Raw genomic sequence first — 14,999 nt, 5'->3', positions numbered from 1 at the left:
ATCACATGGGAGTCGTTGCAGTACCACGTGGCTTATCAGACGGCTCCCAATTCACCTTTGCGATGCACATCCCATGCAACGCCACATGACAGCTTTTAGAAGGCGCGTTCCCATGCACGTAGGCGGATCCTATATAACTTTTTTTTTTTCAAATTCATGTAAAGGTTTTTTTTGTGGGTCTTTATTCTTTTCTTTTACTTCGTTTGCAAAGTATAGTGAACGACAATTAATTTTATCTCATCAGCAGGGTTGATTATGAGTTCATTATATAAGCTAGACCAACCATATATGCTAATCATAGAGGAAAAAGAAGTTGGGTAGATTTGTTGAAGGTTGCAGTTTTTATAAGGGTTAATTTTATACAGATCCCTACAAATATAGTGAATTACAAATATATTCTTGTAAAATTCAACTTTCATATATTATTTCTGTAAAAATTCTAATGTTTTCAAATATATCCCTACCATTAGAATCTGTTGGAAAATTTTAATTAAACATAGGTTAAATACTTAACTCTCGTTAATTTATGAGATAACTCGACATTTTTATCTTTCTTATATTATACTGTTGTGGCTTTTGGAGAGACATATTCATGATGGCAAAATTGACATTTCACTAAAAATATAAACAATTTTATAACGATAACATATAAAAAAGACATATTTAAAATATTAAAAATTTTGCGGGGATAACATATGATAATTGAATTTTGTAGGAGTATATTTGTAATTTATTATATTTACAGGGATATGAATGCATTTAACACTTTTTATAATAATAATGGCCATAATTGTTGACTTTGTTTTGTAATATTGACCTTAGCAGGTCAAAAAGGTGCACTATGACTTTTAAATATTTTCGGGTCTAGATTGTTTGTAGATCCAGTGTATAAAAAATTCCAATGCCCGAATATTTCATTCAGGTGTGTTAATAGTAATCTATACTTGTCAACAAAAGTAGCGTTGAGATGGTCTTCATCATCGCCCACAAATGGTAATCTATGGTAATCTATATTTGCACCCTTTTTTTGTGTGTGGAAGTGTTGATCTTTTAATCCTTGAGAGCCATTTAAGGAAGTAAACGTTTGCGGCGCAGTATTTAGTTTGCACCTCGACCACAGTAGACTATAATTCATTCACCTGTATTGGTGAGTATTACGTGATAAGCAATTAATCGTGTAGCTACACCTGCACGCACGGCAAAACTTTGTTTTTTCAAAAGGGGCCAAAAAATAAAAACCTCTTTATTTTTAATAATAAATTTTATATATATATATATATATATATATATATATATATATATATNCTCTCTCTCTCTCTCTCTCTCTCTCTCTCTCTCTATATATATATATATATATAGAGTCCGGCTACTATGCTATTAATAGCACGAAGCACTTGGTGCTACCAAGTTTTCCGCTGTTAGATCTACCATTTTGATCATTTTCATCCGTTAGATCATACTATTCAACCAACCACCCACTCAACCCTAGGGGGCCCACATCATCCTAACCGTCCATCTCTTAATCCAATGGCCAAAAACTTGGTAGCACCAATGACTTAGTGCTATTAATAGCATAGTAGCCTAGTTCTATATATATATATATATATATATATATATATATATATATTATCTCAGCACCTCAGTGGGGATTTTGGAAATAAAGTTTTAGCTTTGTTTTTTTTTTAAAAAAAGAAGGGCACATGGCTCACGATACAAAGGTGTGTAAATATGCAGCTTATAAAAGACGCATCCTATATACTGTATGTTTTTATTTCAACACTTAATTTAATTAGAAATGTACTTATAAAATTGAACGCAACGCAGAAATAAAAGGCTAAAGTGGGCTATCGATTGAAATTGTTAGATAATTCACATGCTTTATGCCCATTATTCTATGGATCTCTAGTCTAGGTAGCTAGTCATTATAATAATTGGTTAAGTGCTTATTTAGCCAGAATTATGTACTTAATAATCACAGTCACAAAAATAAATGAAAAAAGAAAAAAAATCACGAGCTATTTGTTCACCAAAAGTCAATAATCATGTGTTTCTTATACATAAACTCTCCCCAGGGTAAAAACTCTCCCCAGGGGACTTGTTTCTAAATCTTACCATCCACATTCTCGACGACCACGACAATGATAAATATATTTAAATAAACCCGATGTTCTGCTCACTTGATTTTTCACATAAATCTAAGGCGTTACGGCCATAAATAATAACCATCAACAAAGTAAGCTATGGCTGTAAATAATAATCATCACCTAACTAAGCTACAAAGCAAACACACACAAACTAACACATTTAATTTAACACGTATGCGGGACCATAAGGGGTTGCACGAAGGCATAGGTCAAATTTGCGACGCGCACCCAACCCGGGTGACTCGCTCATGTCGAGCTCACTCACCCCTTGGGGCAAACCCCAATCGAAGTGATATAAAAGTTGCACCGATGTTAGCCCCATGGTAGCTAGCCCAAAATGCACCCCGGGACAAATCCTCCTCCCCCCTCCAAATGGTATGTACTCGTAGCTACTCCCCACGAAATCGATTGGGCCCGAGCTCGACTCGAACCTCTCCGGCTTGAACTCCTCAGGGTTGTCCCAGTACCGGGGGTCCCGACCCATAGCCCATGCGTTGAAGATCACTCTCGATTTCTTTGGAATGATGTGACCGTTGATTTTGCACGTCTCAGTGCACTCTCGCGGGACCAGAAGCGGCGCGGGAGGGTGGAGTCTGAGGGATTCCTTGATCACAAGTTGTAGGTAGCTCAAATTGGTGATGTCCTCTTCGGAAACACTCACTTTTCCACGAAGTGCTTCTCGTATCTCGGCCTGCAACTTCTTCATGACTCGCGGGTTCCTTATGAGCTCAGACATGGTCCATGTCATGGAAGACGCTGCGGTGCCGCTCCCGGCGGCAAAGATGTCCTAGAGACACATAATACGATCACTATCGAAAGGCTTACGTACGTGAACACTATGGAGGATATCTAAACTATATTTACCCTGCTAGATTAATTCTTGTAAAGATAAGTGTAAAAAGCAAATTGAAACACTTACAAATATCACAGCTTTAATTGTAGTTTGGGTGAAAGGGAAACCAACTAGTCCACCTTGAGCTTGGAGATTAAAAAGAACATCAAGGATGTTCCCTTCGACTGCCTCGCCTTCGCGAACCTTCACCATACTTGCCCAAATTTCTCTCCGTTCCTCGATAATAGCTTCGAGGATTGTATCAATCGTCCTGCAACATCTTTCGAGCTTACGCCTCATTCCAGTGACCGAACTAATGAGCAACCCCACCGACGGGAAAAGGTCGGCCGCATTGAAACCGCTAGCTAACTCCAACCCTTCCTTCATGGCCTTTAAGTACTCACCTACATCCTTGCACTTCATCCCAAAAGCGACCCTCGAAGTGATATTGTTCGTCAACGAATGAAGCATTTCGCTCAGATTAGCAGTTGAATGAGAAGACGACATCGAATTGATTTGTTTTACGAGATCGAGGACCTCCTCCTCTCTAACATGGCGAAAAGAGAGGACTCGCTTAGCACTTAGTATTTCCATGACGCAAATTTTCCGAATTTGCCTCCAATATGCTCCGTAGGGAGCGAAAAGGATGTCCATGCCACCGTAGATAGCAATATCTGCAGCTATGATGTTAGGCCTCGACGCGAATTTGAGGTCGTGAGTCGTAAAAAGCTCTCTGGCAATCTCACGAGAGGTGACGACAACGGTGGATACTTCACCGAGCTTCAAATGCATGAGAGGGCCATAAATTTTGGAGAGGTTCCTTAGAGTGATGTGCGGTAAGGTCCCGACGAGGAGGTGGTGCATGCTACCGATGATCGGAAGCTTCGACGGCCCGGGGGGAAGCCTAGCATTAAGGTTTTTAGAATTGGACTTATGCATAGAGTTTGTAATGAGTTTGAGAAATAAAAATAGGAAGATAAGGAGGAGGAGATAGTGGTGGAATTGAAGCAGTTCCATATTGTTGGAATTGAATCGATATGTGGGCTGTGTTATGACCAATGAATTTGGATGGGTTTATATATATAGAAGTAGGGGTTCTCACCAACTCTTTTTTTTTGAGAAAAAGGGTTCTCACCAACTTAGTCGTCGTTAATTGGACCCTTAGCTCCCTCAATATATCCTCAAGTAAAATTGGCGTTCGTTGGGGCGCACAGATTATAATGTTTAAAAATTCAGATGCCACGTACATCCGAATCCAATATAGTTTACTGGTTCAAAGTTTGACTTGATTTATTTATTTAGATTCAATCCCACATTCTCTAGATCCGTAAGACACTTGTAAATAATTATAAATAAGGAGTTTGATTTTTTTTTTTTTTTGAAGATCTAATATCTATAATCTAGTAGAATAATATATTTTATTTATATATATTGTATTTGAAGACCTCTTTCGAAATTTTATTTTACAAAAATGTTGATAAGACTAGTCTGAATATATATAAAGGCTTACTGATACTATACTACACTTTAGTTTACAAGTTTTTTTACTTCCAACAGTACTGTACTATTTTTTTTGTCAAGGTTACCACTAAACTATTCTCTTCTCTTTTTTTGTCTAATTCTTACGTTATAGACAATAAATCTGTAATTTTATATAATATCTATTAAAAAATACTGATTAAAAATGTCAGAGTATATATTCAACCCATTTTAACATAAATCCAATAAAATATATAAAAATAATAATAAATAACTAAAAATAACTTGATATAAACTTTTAATGAGTTTATCATGGGGATTTATCCTTTTTTTTAAAACTATTTAACTAGTATCTTTTAATAAAATTGTTATATTTTTTTTATAAAATAATAAATTTGTTTCTAATAATACAGAGATTGACGAAAAAAAAAAATAATTTAGTAATATCCATGAGGAAAGAAAATAGTACAAGATAGATAAGTAAAAATAATTTAAAATATAATGAAGACATTAATAAAATGTAATAATATATTAATACCCATAAAAAAAAAATTGTATAATATAGTAAATGAGAATATCACTAAAATATTTTTTCCGGCTGTGTGCTGAAAATCTTGGGACCATCTCCTCTCACTCTCTCAGCAATTCAACCCCACCACATTCCGTAGCTTTTTTTTTTTTTTTTTTTTTTTCTTTTTTTTTTTTTCTATGAGGCGGATAGCGAGTCACTTTACCCTTAAAAAAAAAAGAAAACTAAAATATATTGCAGCAGGGTGAAATTAAGATATGCATAAATTATTGGANGAGAATATCACTAAAATATTTTTTCCGGCTGTGTGCTGAAAATCTTGGGACCATCTCCTCTCACTCTCTCAGCAATTCAACCCCACCACATTCCGAGGCCTTGAATGTCTAATCCTTGAAGCCTTATTTACTTTCTCTATGAGGCGGATAGCGAGTCACTTTACCCTTAAAAAAAAAAGAAAACTAAAATATATTGCAGCAGGGTGAAATTAAGATATGCATAAATTATTGGACAAGTATGATATAAAATTTATACTCAGTTTTCACGTAAAAAGGTATATATATTAGGAAAAATTTCAAATATCCCCGTATGGTTTCGCAATTTCTCACTTTAGTACCCTATATTTTAAGTATATCAAGTTAGTATCCTGTGGTTTCAATTTTCTCTTTTTATTATCCATTTCGGAATATATAATTTAACGAAATATTAAACCACAGAATACTAAAATAAAAAAGTATGAAAGTATAGGATACTAATTTGGTACGCTTGAAACCATATAGTACTAAAGTAAAAACGTGCGGAATCAAAGAGAAGGTATTTGAAATTTCCCCTATATATTATTGCTGTGCCTGCAATAGTTGAAATTAATAATAGTTTGAATTAGAATGAGAACAAGCCGTTTCTTCGGGAGGAGATCCGGGTCAAGCTAGCCTCTTTATGTCGCACCCATACACCTACTTGCCATGAGAAAGTCAACTTTCCTGTTGCCAATTAACTTCATTGACTTCGTAAACACTTATTTTCATCATTATATTTGTACGTACAAATATAAATATAAATGTTATATTCTTTTCATGTGAGGGGCAATAGTTTTACAAAACTTTGTCGCTTTTATGTATATGTTACGCAAAAGTTGCGGTGCTAGTAAACGGTGAGCCGACCAACTGGATAAAAACCACGAGAGGTGTAAGGCAAGGGGATCCGCTCTCCCCGTTCTTCTTCCTGTTAGTGGCGAAAAGTCTAGCTCGTATGACAAACCAGGCGGTCAACAATAATCTGATCGAGGGTATTGGGCTATCAGAGGCTAGTAGGAACACGCTCATTCAGTTCGCAGATGACACCTTTTCTTTCTGTGTGGCAAGAAAAACGTATCTGAGAAACCTCAAATTCCTTTGGCATCTCTTCGAATAGGCGTCGGGTTTGGAAGTCAATACGAAGAAGTCGGAAATGTTCTATCTGGATCAAGAAGAGGGAAAAGCTAATAGGCTAGCGAATGTTTTGGATTGCAGAGTTGGTACTTTCCCAACCAACTACCTGGGCTTACCTCTCTCTCCAAGACCGCCGTCCAAGGAGGCATGGAGGGGGGTTGTTCAAAAGTTACAGCGGAAAATTGACGGTTGGCAAGCCAAATTACTGTTTAGGGGGGGAGACTCATATTGGTTAACGCTGTTCTAACCAACTTACCCCTATACTTTCTATCGGTATTCAAGGCACCCAAGTGGGTGATAAAGCGCATTGAAGCTTTAAGAAGGGACTTCTTTTGGAATGGGGGGAGCAATTCGCCGGGCAAAGATTGTTTGATAGCTTGGAAGAACGTTTGCAAGAGTAAAAAAAAAGGGGGGGTTAGGAGTCTTAGATGTAGCGATCATGAACCAAACTTTATTGACAAAATGGTGGCGGAAATTCCGCACGAAACCCCAGTTATAGTGGAACAAGTTAATCCGAGACTTATACTATCGAAGGAGAAAACCAATGAGGGAAGGAAAAACTTTCAGACCCCACTCATCCTGGTGGACGAGAGTCCTCGGCCTCAGCACAATCTTCAAATGGGGCACGGCTTTTACGCTTGGTGACAGAAGCACCATTGACTTTTGGTTTGATCGGTGGTGTGGAGAGAACATGCTAAACCATGCATTCCCTGAGATTTTTAACTTGTCTGAGGTGAAGGGGCTTAAAGTCAATGCATGCACCATGAGGGACGGATGGAACTGGAGTAGGGTCTTGGGATCTGAGGTTGGACAGTTTCAGGGGTCGAACGATAGAATATTGAAGTTTGTCGAAAGGATATCCGCCTTCTCGGTCGCGCAGGGACAGGATAGGTTTCGATGGCGTTGGAGCCTAGATGGAGTTTTCTTGGTAAGATCGACCTACCTAACGCTGTCCGACGGAGGCACGAGGGATGCACGAGAATTGTCGATCTGGAGCCTCAAAATTCCACTTAAGGTCAAGATATTCGTCTGGTTGGTACTCAAGAAGAGAAACGCCACAACCAATAAACTTCTAAAGAGAGGGTGGGTGGATGACTCGACATATGTGCTATGTGGGTCGGAGAATCAGTGGACCATTTATTTGCCCGGTGCGTCTTCTATAAGTTTCTCTTAGTGTCGGGAGTGGACGGGATCCAAGATCAAGATCTGGGGGTTGACGTGAATCTAGTTTGGGATAGGTGGAGAAACACGAAGGGTGTCCACCCGAAGAGAAACAGACTTACCGATCTGGTCGGTAGTTGGTGGACTATTTGGAAGGTAAGAAACGACTTGATTTTTAGAAGGATCCTTCCGAACCCTGAGCAAGCCGCGCAAAATTTTAAGCTGATAATGCAAGAGTGGGACCTTCTTCTCCCTAGTTAGTGCTTTTCTTTTTTTTTTTCTTTTTTTTTTTTCTAACGTGCCGTCCGGGGCCCCCGCTGCCCCACCCTTGTAGTCTAGTTCATATTTTTAATGAATGAAGAAGGTAGCTTGCTACCTTTCTCTCAAAAAAAAAAAAACTTTTTAATTCAAATTTTAAGAGACTTGTCTAAAACTTTTCGACGAAAGAAATCTAAGATTCACACCCCAAAGTTGACGGTAGAAATATATGTATTTTTGTGGATGTGAACTTTATCTTTTTTTCCAACACTCCATCTCTCTCTAGTGATCAAAATGGCTTATAATTTATAATTTTAATACTTGATAATTTATTTGTAAATTTAACCACATAAAAATATTTAAATCAAAAAAAAATTTGACAATTTTTTTTTATAATCTCTAAAATAAGATCACTATATCTGATCTTACATTTTATTGTTATATCATCAAATTTTATAAAATTATTTTTTTTTAGTCATTAATTTTAAGATCATTGTCTACTCGGTAAATAATATTAAAAAACTATAAAACTTATTTTTTAAAATCTTTTAAATACTATAAATCAAATATAGCATAGTCAATCGTTGATTTCAAAAGTCTCTTCATCAAAAAATAACTTATAAATTCAAAATTCTGCATACTTGGAAAAACACCCTAATTCTACTGTAATCTACACAACGCTTCATCCCAATTTTATAATATCACCTCTAGAATTTAGTCAACCTTTTTTGCATTTTTAGTATTAAACATAAGGAAAAATGAGAAGATTAGTGTAATACTTATGGCCTTTAGATGAGGGTGTTGTAAGATTACAACTAAAAGGTGATAGTAGAGGCAGCAATTGCTGTTTGGCATATTTGGTGCAACAAGTACTGCGCGCATACTACAAATATTTCATATATTATCTTTATATATTGTTGATATGTTATTAATATTCAATTACTCAGAATAGATACTGTTTTGATTATTTCATATACATATACTCTAAAAGGATGATATAGATTTATAAGTACATTAATAATACGTAAAATTAACATTTTTAAAAACTCAACCTATTTGGGCAGATTAACTTTACGGGAGCTAGCAGAATTGCATGTTCAGCCATAATATATGTCTAAAGTTTATACCATAACTTTTAAAAGATAAAGAGTAACTCACTTATCTATCATTTTTTTAATTAAAAAAGTAAAAGAAAATTAAATTTAACATACAAATGTACAAAACTTACCAAAAATATGGACAACTTTGAGTCGACTAGCCAATATTTTTTAATTTTAATTTTACTACGAAACCTTTCAATTTGCTTGATTTAAGTCAGTTAATGATCTGTTTGAATTCAAAATTTAAACTAATTGCGTACTTCAATAAACTATATTGCGTACTTCAATAAATTTATTATTAGAAAAATTATATGAAATTTATTAACTAAATCTACAAAGAAAAACGACATATTCAAATTTTAAAGTTAAGGCATTTTTTATCAATTCAAATTGAACAATTAAAAGATTAAAAAAATCAAAATTTTAAATGATTAAATAATTTACTCAAAATGGTTTACATAGCTGGTAATTAAGTTGGGTACAATGGTACACCGTTACGGGTTCACGGGTGGAGATGGGACAGCTAACGCTGGAATCACAGGGGCCATGACCATATCATGTGAGGCAATAATTTCCGCGTTCGTATTGCTTGGACCACGCTTAGTACGTCGCCTATAGACCAACAACAATCAAGAATAAATTCCTCCTATTCTTTTGATTTTCATATTTAATTATTAAAATTAAAAAAGATAATAAATTAATAGATTTGCCATTTCCATTGAAGAAACAAGCCTATTAAATTATTTAATAAAGTTGAAAAAGTTTAAGTGTTAAAATTAACAGTTTATATATATATATATATATATATATATATAGAGAGAGAGAGAGAGAGAGAGAGAGAGAGATTGAGGGGCTGGTGTACTTTCGGTAACACATAGGTATTTATGCTACCAAGTTATTTTCAATAATACAGTTTTTAAATCGACGATCAACCAGCTCCATTAAAGGCTGGTGTACTTTCGGTAGCACAGAGATATTTGTGCTACCAAGTTATTTTCAATGATGCAACTTTTAAATCGACGATCAACCAGCTCCATTAAAGGCTGGTATACTTTCAATAGCATAGAGGTATTTGTGCTACCAAGATATTTTCAATAATGCAGCTTTTAAATCGACGATCAACCAGCTCCATTAAAGGCTGGTGTACTTTCGGTAGCACAGAGATATTTGTGCTACCAAGTTATTTTCAATAATACAGTTTTTAAATCGATGATCAACCAGCTCCGTTAATCCAAACTTTTTTAGAGTATCATTTCAATATATAATCAACGTACTATCTCTCATTAGATTTTTCTCTATTGACCATAACACAGTATATATAGTTGGTTTGAGATATATTCGGTATAATATTGCTGTGCAAAGAAAGGGAACTTAACTACTTGTTTAACTCTTTCATTCATTCATAGCCTTTTTGTTTAATATATATTGATTTTAACGTAAGTAGAGAAAGGGAACTTAACTACTTTTGTGTAAGTTACAAGTTTTGTTATTTATTTTAACAAAACTAGTATACAATGGTGAAATTGACTTATGCCTTCGTCTATTAATTAAGCCTAAGTGATTTCCTGTTAGCACCAAAGTTTTACGTTGAATTTAACAACCACAAGAATTCAATATTTGGTACTATAAATGCAGGCGTTAGGTATTGACTATTTGCGCAGCAACTCTCAAACGAGTAAACAAGAGAATAAAAATGAGATAATTAATGACTTAGTCTACAGTGCACTTCACTCACTTATCTCGAAACAAAGACGCTCTGAACTTCAAGGTCCGTTGATTACACGTAGTTACAATTACACTACAATTGTAACTATTATATGAAGATCTAAATACAATATTTTGTTCAAAATTATATAAATTTGACAGTTAGCAATAGAAATTACACTCTTATTGGTCACAGTTTCAACTACAAAAGCGGATAAAATTAGTTTAAATAAAAAATAAATTTACCTCCGTAATAACTTTTTTTAATAAAATATATTTTCCCCTGCATTTAAAATAATCCCACTAGACATGACACAAAATAACAAAATTTGTAAACGCATCTCTCAACTATATTGCAACCAAGTAAATTATGCATCGTTACAGCGCTTTTTACTATGCCTAACCAAATAAAATAAATATAATTATAATTTTTATATTCCTAACTATACGTATCTGCAAATATACTGCATTTATAATTATATCGAACCAAACAACAACAAAATCAGAAATGCCAAATTAATTAGACCTCACGGCTCTAGAGCTTAGAAGCTTTTAGCTTCCTGCTGCAGTAAAGCCAAAGTTCCGGCATTTTTACGCGTTGCATGCGCACCAAGCTAGATCAAGCAAAATTCAGCCCCCTAACCATCCTACAAACAAAATTCAGGGCCATTGCTAGCGCAAATGGCAAAGCGCTTGGTCGTTGATATCCGAGTTGCCAAGTTCGAATCTTAATTAATTCATATTTCCAGTTAAATTTATTTTTAAATAAAATAAATGAAGCGAGTAGTATACTACAACTCTCTCTTAAAAAAAAGAAAAAAAAATTCAGGGCCATTACCAGTGAAATGGCTTGGGACGGTCCGTTAGCAAGTGGGCCTGTGCTAAAAGTGGGCTTATATTGAAAACTGGACCGACCTTGGTCCAATGTGAATACGGCCCCAGCATCAGTATAGAGTAAATTACACCTTCGGCCACTAAACTTTCCGTAGAAATAATATCTATACACTCACTGACCGTCCCTAAAGCAAGTAGCAAAGGGTTTGGTGGTTGATATCCGAGACCCAAGCCCAAATCCTAGTTGATTCACATTTCCAGCTAAGTTTATTTCTAAATGTAATAAACGAAACGGATAGCGTGCTACCAATCTCTCAAAAAAAAAAAAAAATCTATACACTCTATTTTAGGGTGTAAACTTGCACTCTATTATTTAACTATTTAGAACTTTCTCAAAATTAATGAAACTATTGTACCAAGAGCATTGCACTTTTAAAAATAAATATTTGTGAAAATGAAATGCTTTTATGTGCACTTAATTTCTTTTCATATTCAGTATTTTATTTTCTTAACTGCTTTAGTTAGAAAAGGCAAAAAAAATAAAAAATAAAAACCCCTTCCGCGCCCGGTGGGGATGGGACAAAATGTTGGAGACCCGGGCTCAAGCTGATTGTTTTCCGTATAAAAGCGCTACTGCGACCGCGCAAGGTGTTTCCACTATAATTTGCTTTTGCCGTAAGTTAAGCGTTAGTGACACTGACAAGGAGCAGAATACGATTCACATATCGCGACTCGGCAACTTTCAAAATAGTAGAATACTGACACGACATAAACACCACTAATAAATTATAATATTATTAATATAATAATATATTTTTATTATATATAAAATATTAATTTTGGTAATATATTTTTATATTTTTTATACGAATAAAAATTTGTAAAATTTTTATTGATAGTTCATATAATCTTTTTTTTTAAAATTTCATCATACAAAAAAATAAAATAAATATAACTATATATTTATTTTAATGAGTTGGACTGTAATACTATTGATAGTATTTATCTCCATTTACTATCAAATTCTTAATTNTCAAAAAAATTATATGTATTTATTAAAAATTTAAATTATTTATTATTTTACATTATATATACATAAAAAAATAAAATAAATATAACTATATATTTATTTTAATGAGTTGGACTGTAATACTATTGATAGTATTTATCTCCATTTACTATCAAATTCTTAATTCTTAGATGATAAATTATAGTATTAAAATAATATTAATCTTTTCGGATTGAATGGTCTCTACTGAATTATAATATTTAATTTAATAATTAAAAATAATTAAAAATTTTGATCTAAAAATTTAAAATTTAATAGTAAAAAAAATAAATAATATTAGTAATATTCTAGCTTAATACTATTTATATAACAAATTAATATTAAATTCACATTCAAAAAATATCTATTGAACTCGTATTTGACACGGACACAAATGTTCGATTCGACTGTGCCAAAGTTTTATAAAAATGTCCGTAATACGTAGGCATAGCCCGTAAGAAACGAATGGAAAGGCGTGGTTAGAATCTCACGCTCACGCACGCCGTCGCGGTCCACATCTGACAACAATGTATGCATATCTCTCTCACCTTTTCTGTAAATTGGTCGCGTCTCCTCTGCACTTTTCCCCCCCTCCAACGGCGCGGAGCGGGGACGAGTTCCCACGTGTCGGTCCCACGCGGCCTCTTCGCTCGCGTCACCTCGCGACTTCACGAGGCGATCTCTTTTCTTTTTTTTTGTTTTTTATTTAAAATTTTCACCCACGCGGCGCTCTGCTACACTAGCACAACCGGATTTTTCCGCAGGCTTGGCGCAAGCACTGAAAAATCCCATTCATGAAAAAAGATCTATCTTCGGATTCCTTTATTATAGAATACACGTTTTACAGTTAAAAATTCAAAAATTAATATAATCTCACTTTACATTTTAATAGTGTAAATTAAATTGAGTGTAGACTACACTTTTCACTCTTATTTTTACCGTACTAGTTATATCATAATTTTTAATTTTAATACTAAAATTTAATAAAAAAAATTTAATTTTTGAATGGTTGAGATATAAATTTTGCATTTTATTACTAGAAGTATTTTATTTATTAGTGCGCAGATAGTATATTTCTCACTTAAATATATATGCAGTGGACTTAGCATGAGCTGCTCGCGTTGGCATCATTTTATAAAGTAATTTATTGTGTAGCATTTGTGAGTGTAGCATTTCTGAGTGTAGGTTGGTTCCGTTGGAGGAAAATTTTCACACGAACCTTTGCTTAATAGCCAAAGCATTCTATTTTTAAGCAAAAAAGAGAGCGTAATAATATATAGTTTTATTATTTTTGGAATCAAAATATTAAGTATTTGAGGAAACCGACAGGCGAGTCAAAAGGGCCCGTCAGGGTTCTGGAACCGTCGTATCGGTTTCGGTGGCGATTTAATGTGACCCCTAATTACTCACTTACCCCTCCGCCGCTGTCAACAACGACGCACCCAGTCAGAGGGCAATTCGGTCATTTTGGCACCCCCGAGACGCCACGTTTGGGTGTGCGTGGCTTCCTAAGCGCGGTTGACGAGGGGACGACGACGACGCCGACGCCGACGCCGTATTTTTTCTTCTATTTTATTTTTTAAAAAATATTTTCTCCTTTCCATTATCTCGTGTTTTATGCCGCGAGATTTGCGTCGAGATTTGCGCGTCTGATGCCTCTGCGGCACTGATTCGCGCGCATCACGACACAAAACAGCGTCGCGCGAGATCGAGCCGCTGAGGTTCGCCGTCGAAGCGGGCCCCAGTGGATTAAATCCACGTGGCGGCGAGGGAGGCGGCTTTTACAGGAAAGTGCTGTCGTAGCCGAACAGGCTGATGTGGAGCAGCTCACAGGCTTTTGATTAACTCGTCAGACCGTTCGACGGCTAGATTTGGTGCAGTGACGAAAACGGACGGTGGATCGAGCGCGGTCGCATAGAAAAGCTTACGCGTCGGCTCGAGTAAGATCCAATGCTGCTCCTCGTCGATGATGATGGTGGCGCACGGTACGCAGAAGCAGCAGAAGCAGCAGCATCATTATCAGGGCGTCGTCATACGGGGTATTATGCGGGAACTGTCACCCGATCGAATCGTCTCTTATTCCAAAGAGGGACCGGAGAGAGAGAGAGGGGCGGGGCTCTTCCTGCTGCCTCACTTTGTTGACAGCTGAAGCCCGTGGGTCCCACCCCACCAAACCCTCCTCTCGTCACCTTCACCGCCCGGTGAGTCGTGAATTTGTTGCTAACGCGACCGATTTCGAATACTCGGCTTGAAAGAATATATTATACACGGCCAATTCAAAACTTCAACATGTTTGCAAATATATTTTTTAATTTTTAATTAATTGTTATATTTTTAAACTTGAGTAAATGGTTCGATAAAACTCTCATGGTTAATCGAAATTACTAATTACAAAATAATTTTAGTCGTTCACATTACAGATAATATTATAAAAATTTAAAATTCAAAACTATATATATATATATATATATATATATATATATATA

The 14,999-nt window shown here is 35.3% G+C and overlaps 1 protein-coding gene across 2 annotated transcripts in view; it reads right to left on the bottom strand.

Moving 5' to 3' along the window:
* The window catches only part of LOC109721199 (premnaspirodiene oxygenase-like), a 23,307-nt gene continuing 10,450 nt past the window's right edge, over window positions 2,143-14,999 (bottom strand). Inside the window, exons 3-4 of one of the 2 annotated variants that reach the window (XM_020248649.1) lie at window positions 3,064-3,880; window positions 2,143-2,931 (exon numbers count right to left, since the gene is read on the bottom strand). In XM_020248649.1, the coding sequence (XP_020104238.1) occupies window positions 2,305-2,931; window positions 3,064-3,880 (1,444 nt within the window). In that variant the 3' untranslated portion in view covers window positions 2,143-2,304. Of the gene's footprint in view, window positions 2,932-3,063; window positions 3,881-9,335; window positions 9,540-14,999 lie in introns of those variants that run through there. The other variant, XR_002219171.1, reaches the window with a different exon arrangement.

The sequence above is a fragment of the Ananas comosus genome, linkage group 15 (genome assembly GCF_001540865.1).
Source record: "Ananas comosus cultivar F153 linkage group 15, ASM154086v1, whole genome shotgun sequence".
Classification (NCBI taxonomy): domain Eukaryota; kingdom Viridiplantae; phylum Streptophyta; class Magnoliopsida; order Poales; family Bromeliaceae; genus Ananas; species Ananas comosus.
The sequence above is the reverse complement of the archived record's forward strand: the minus strand, read 5'-3'. Positions and strand labels throughout refer to the sequence as shown.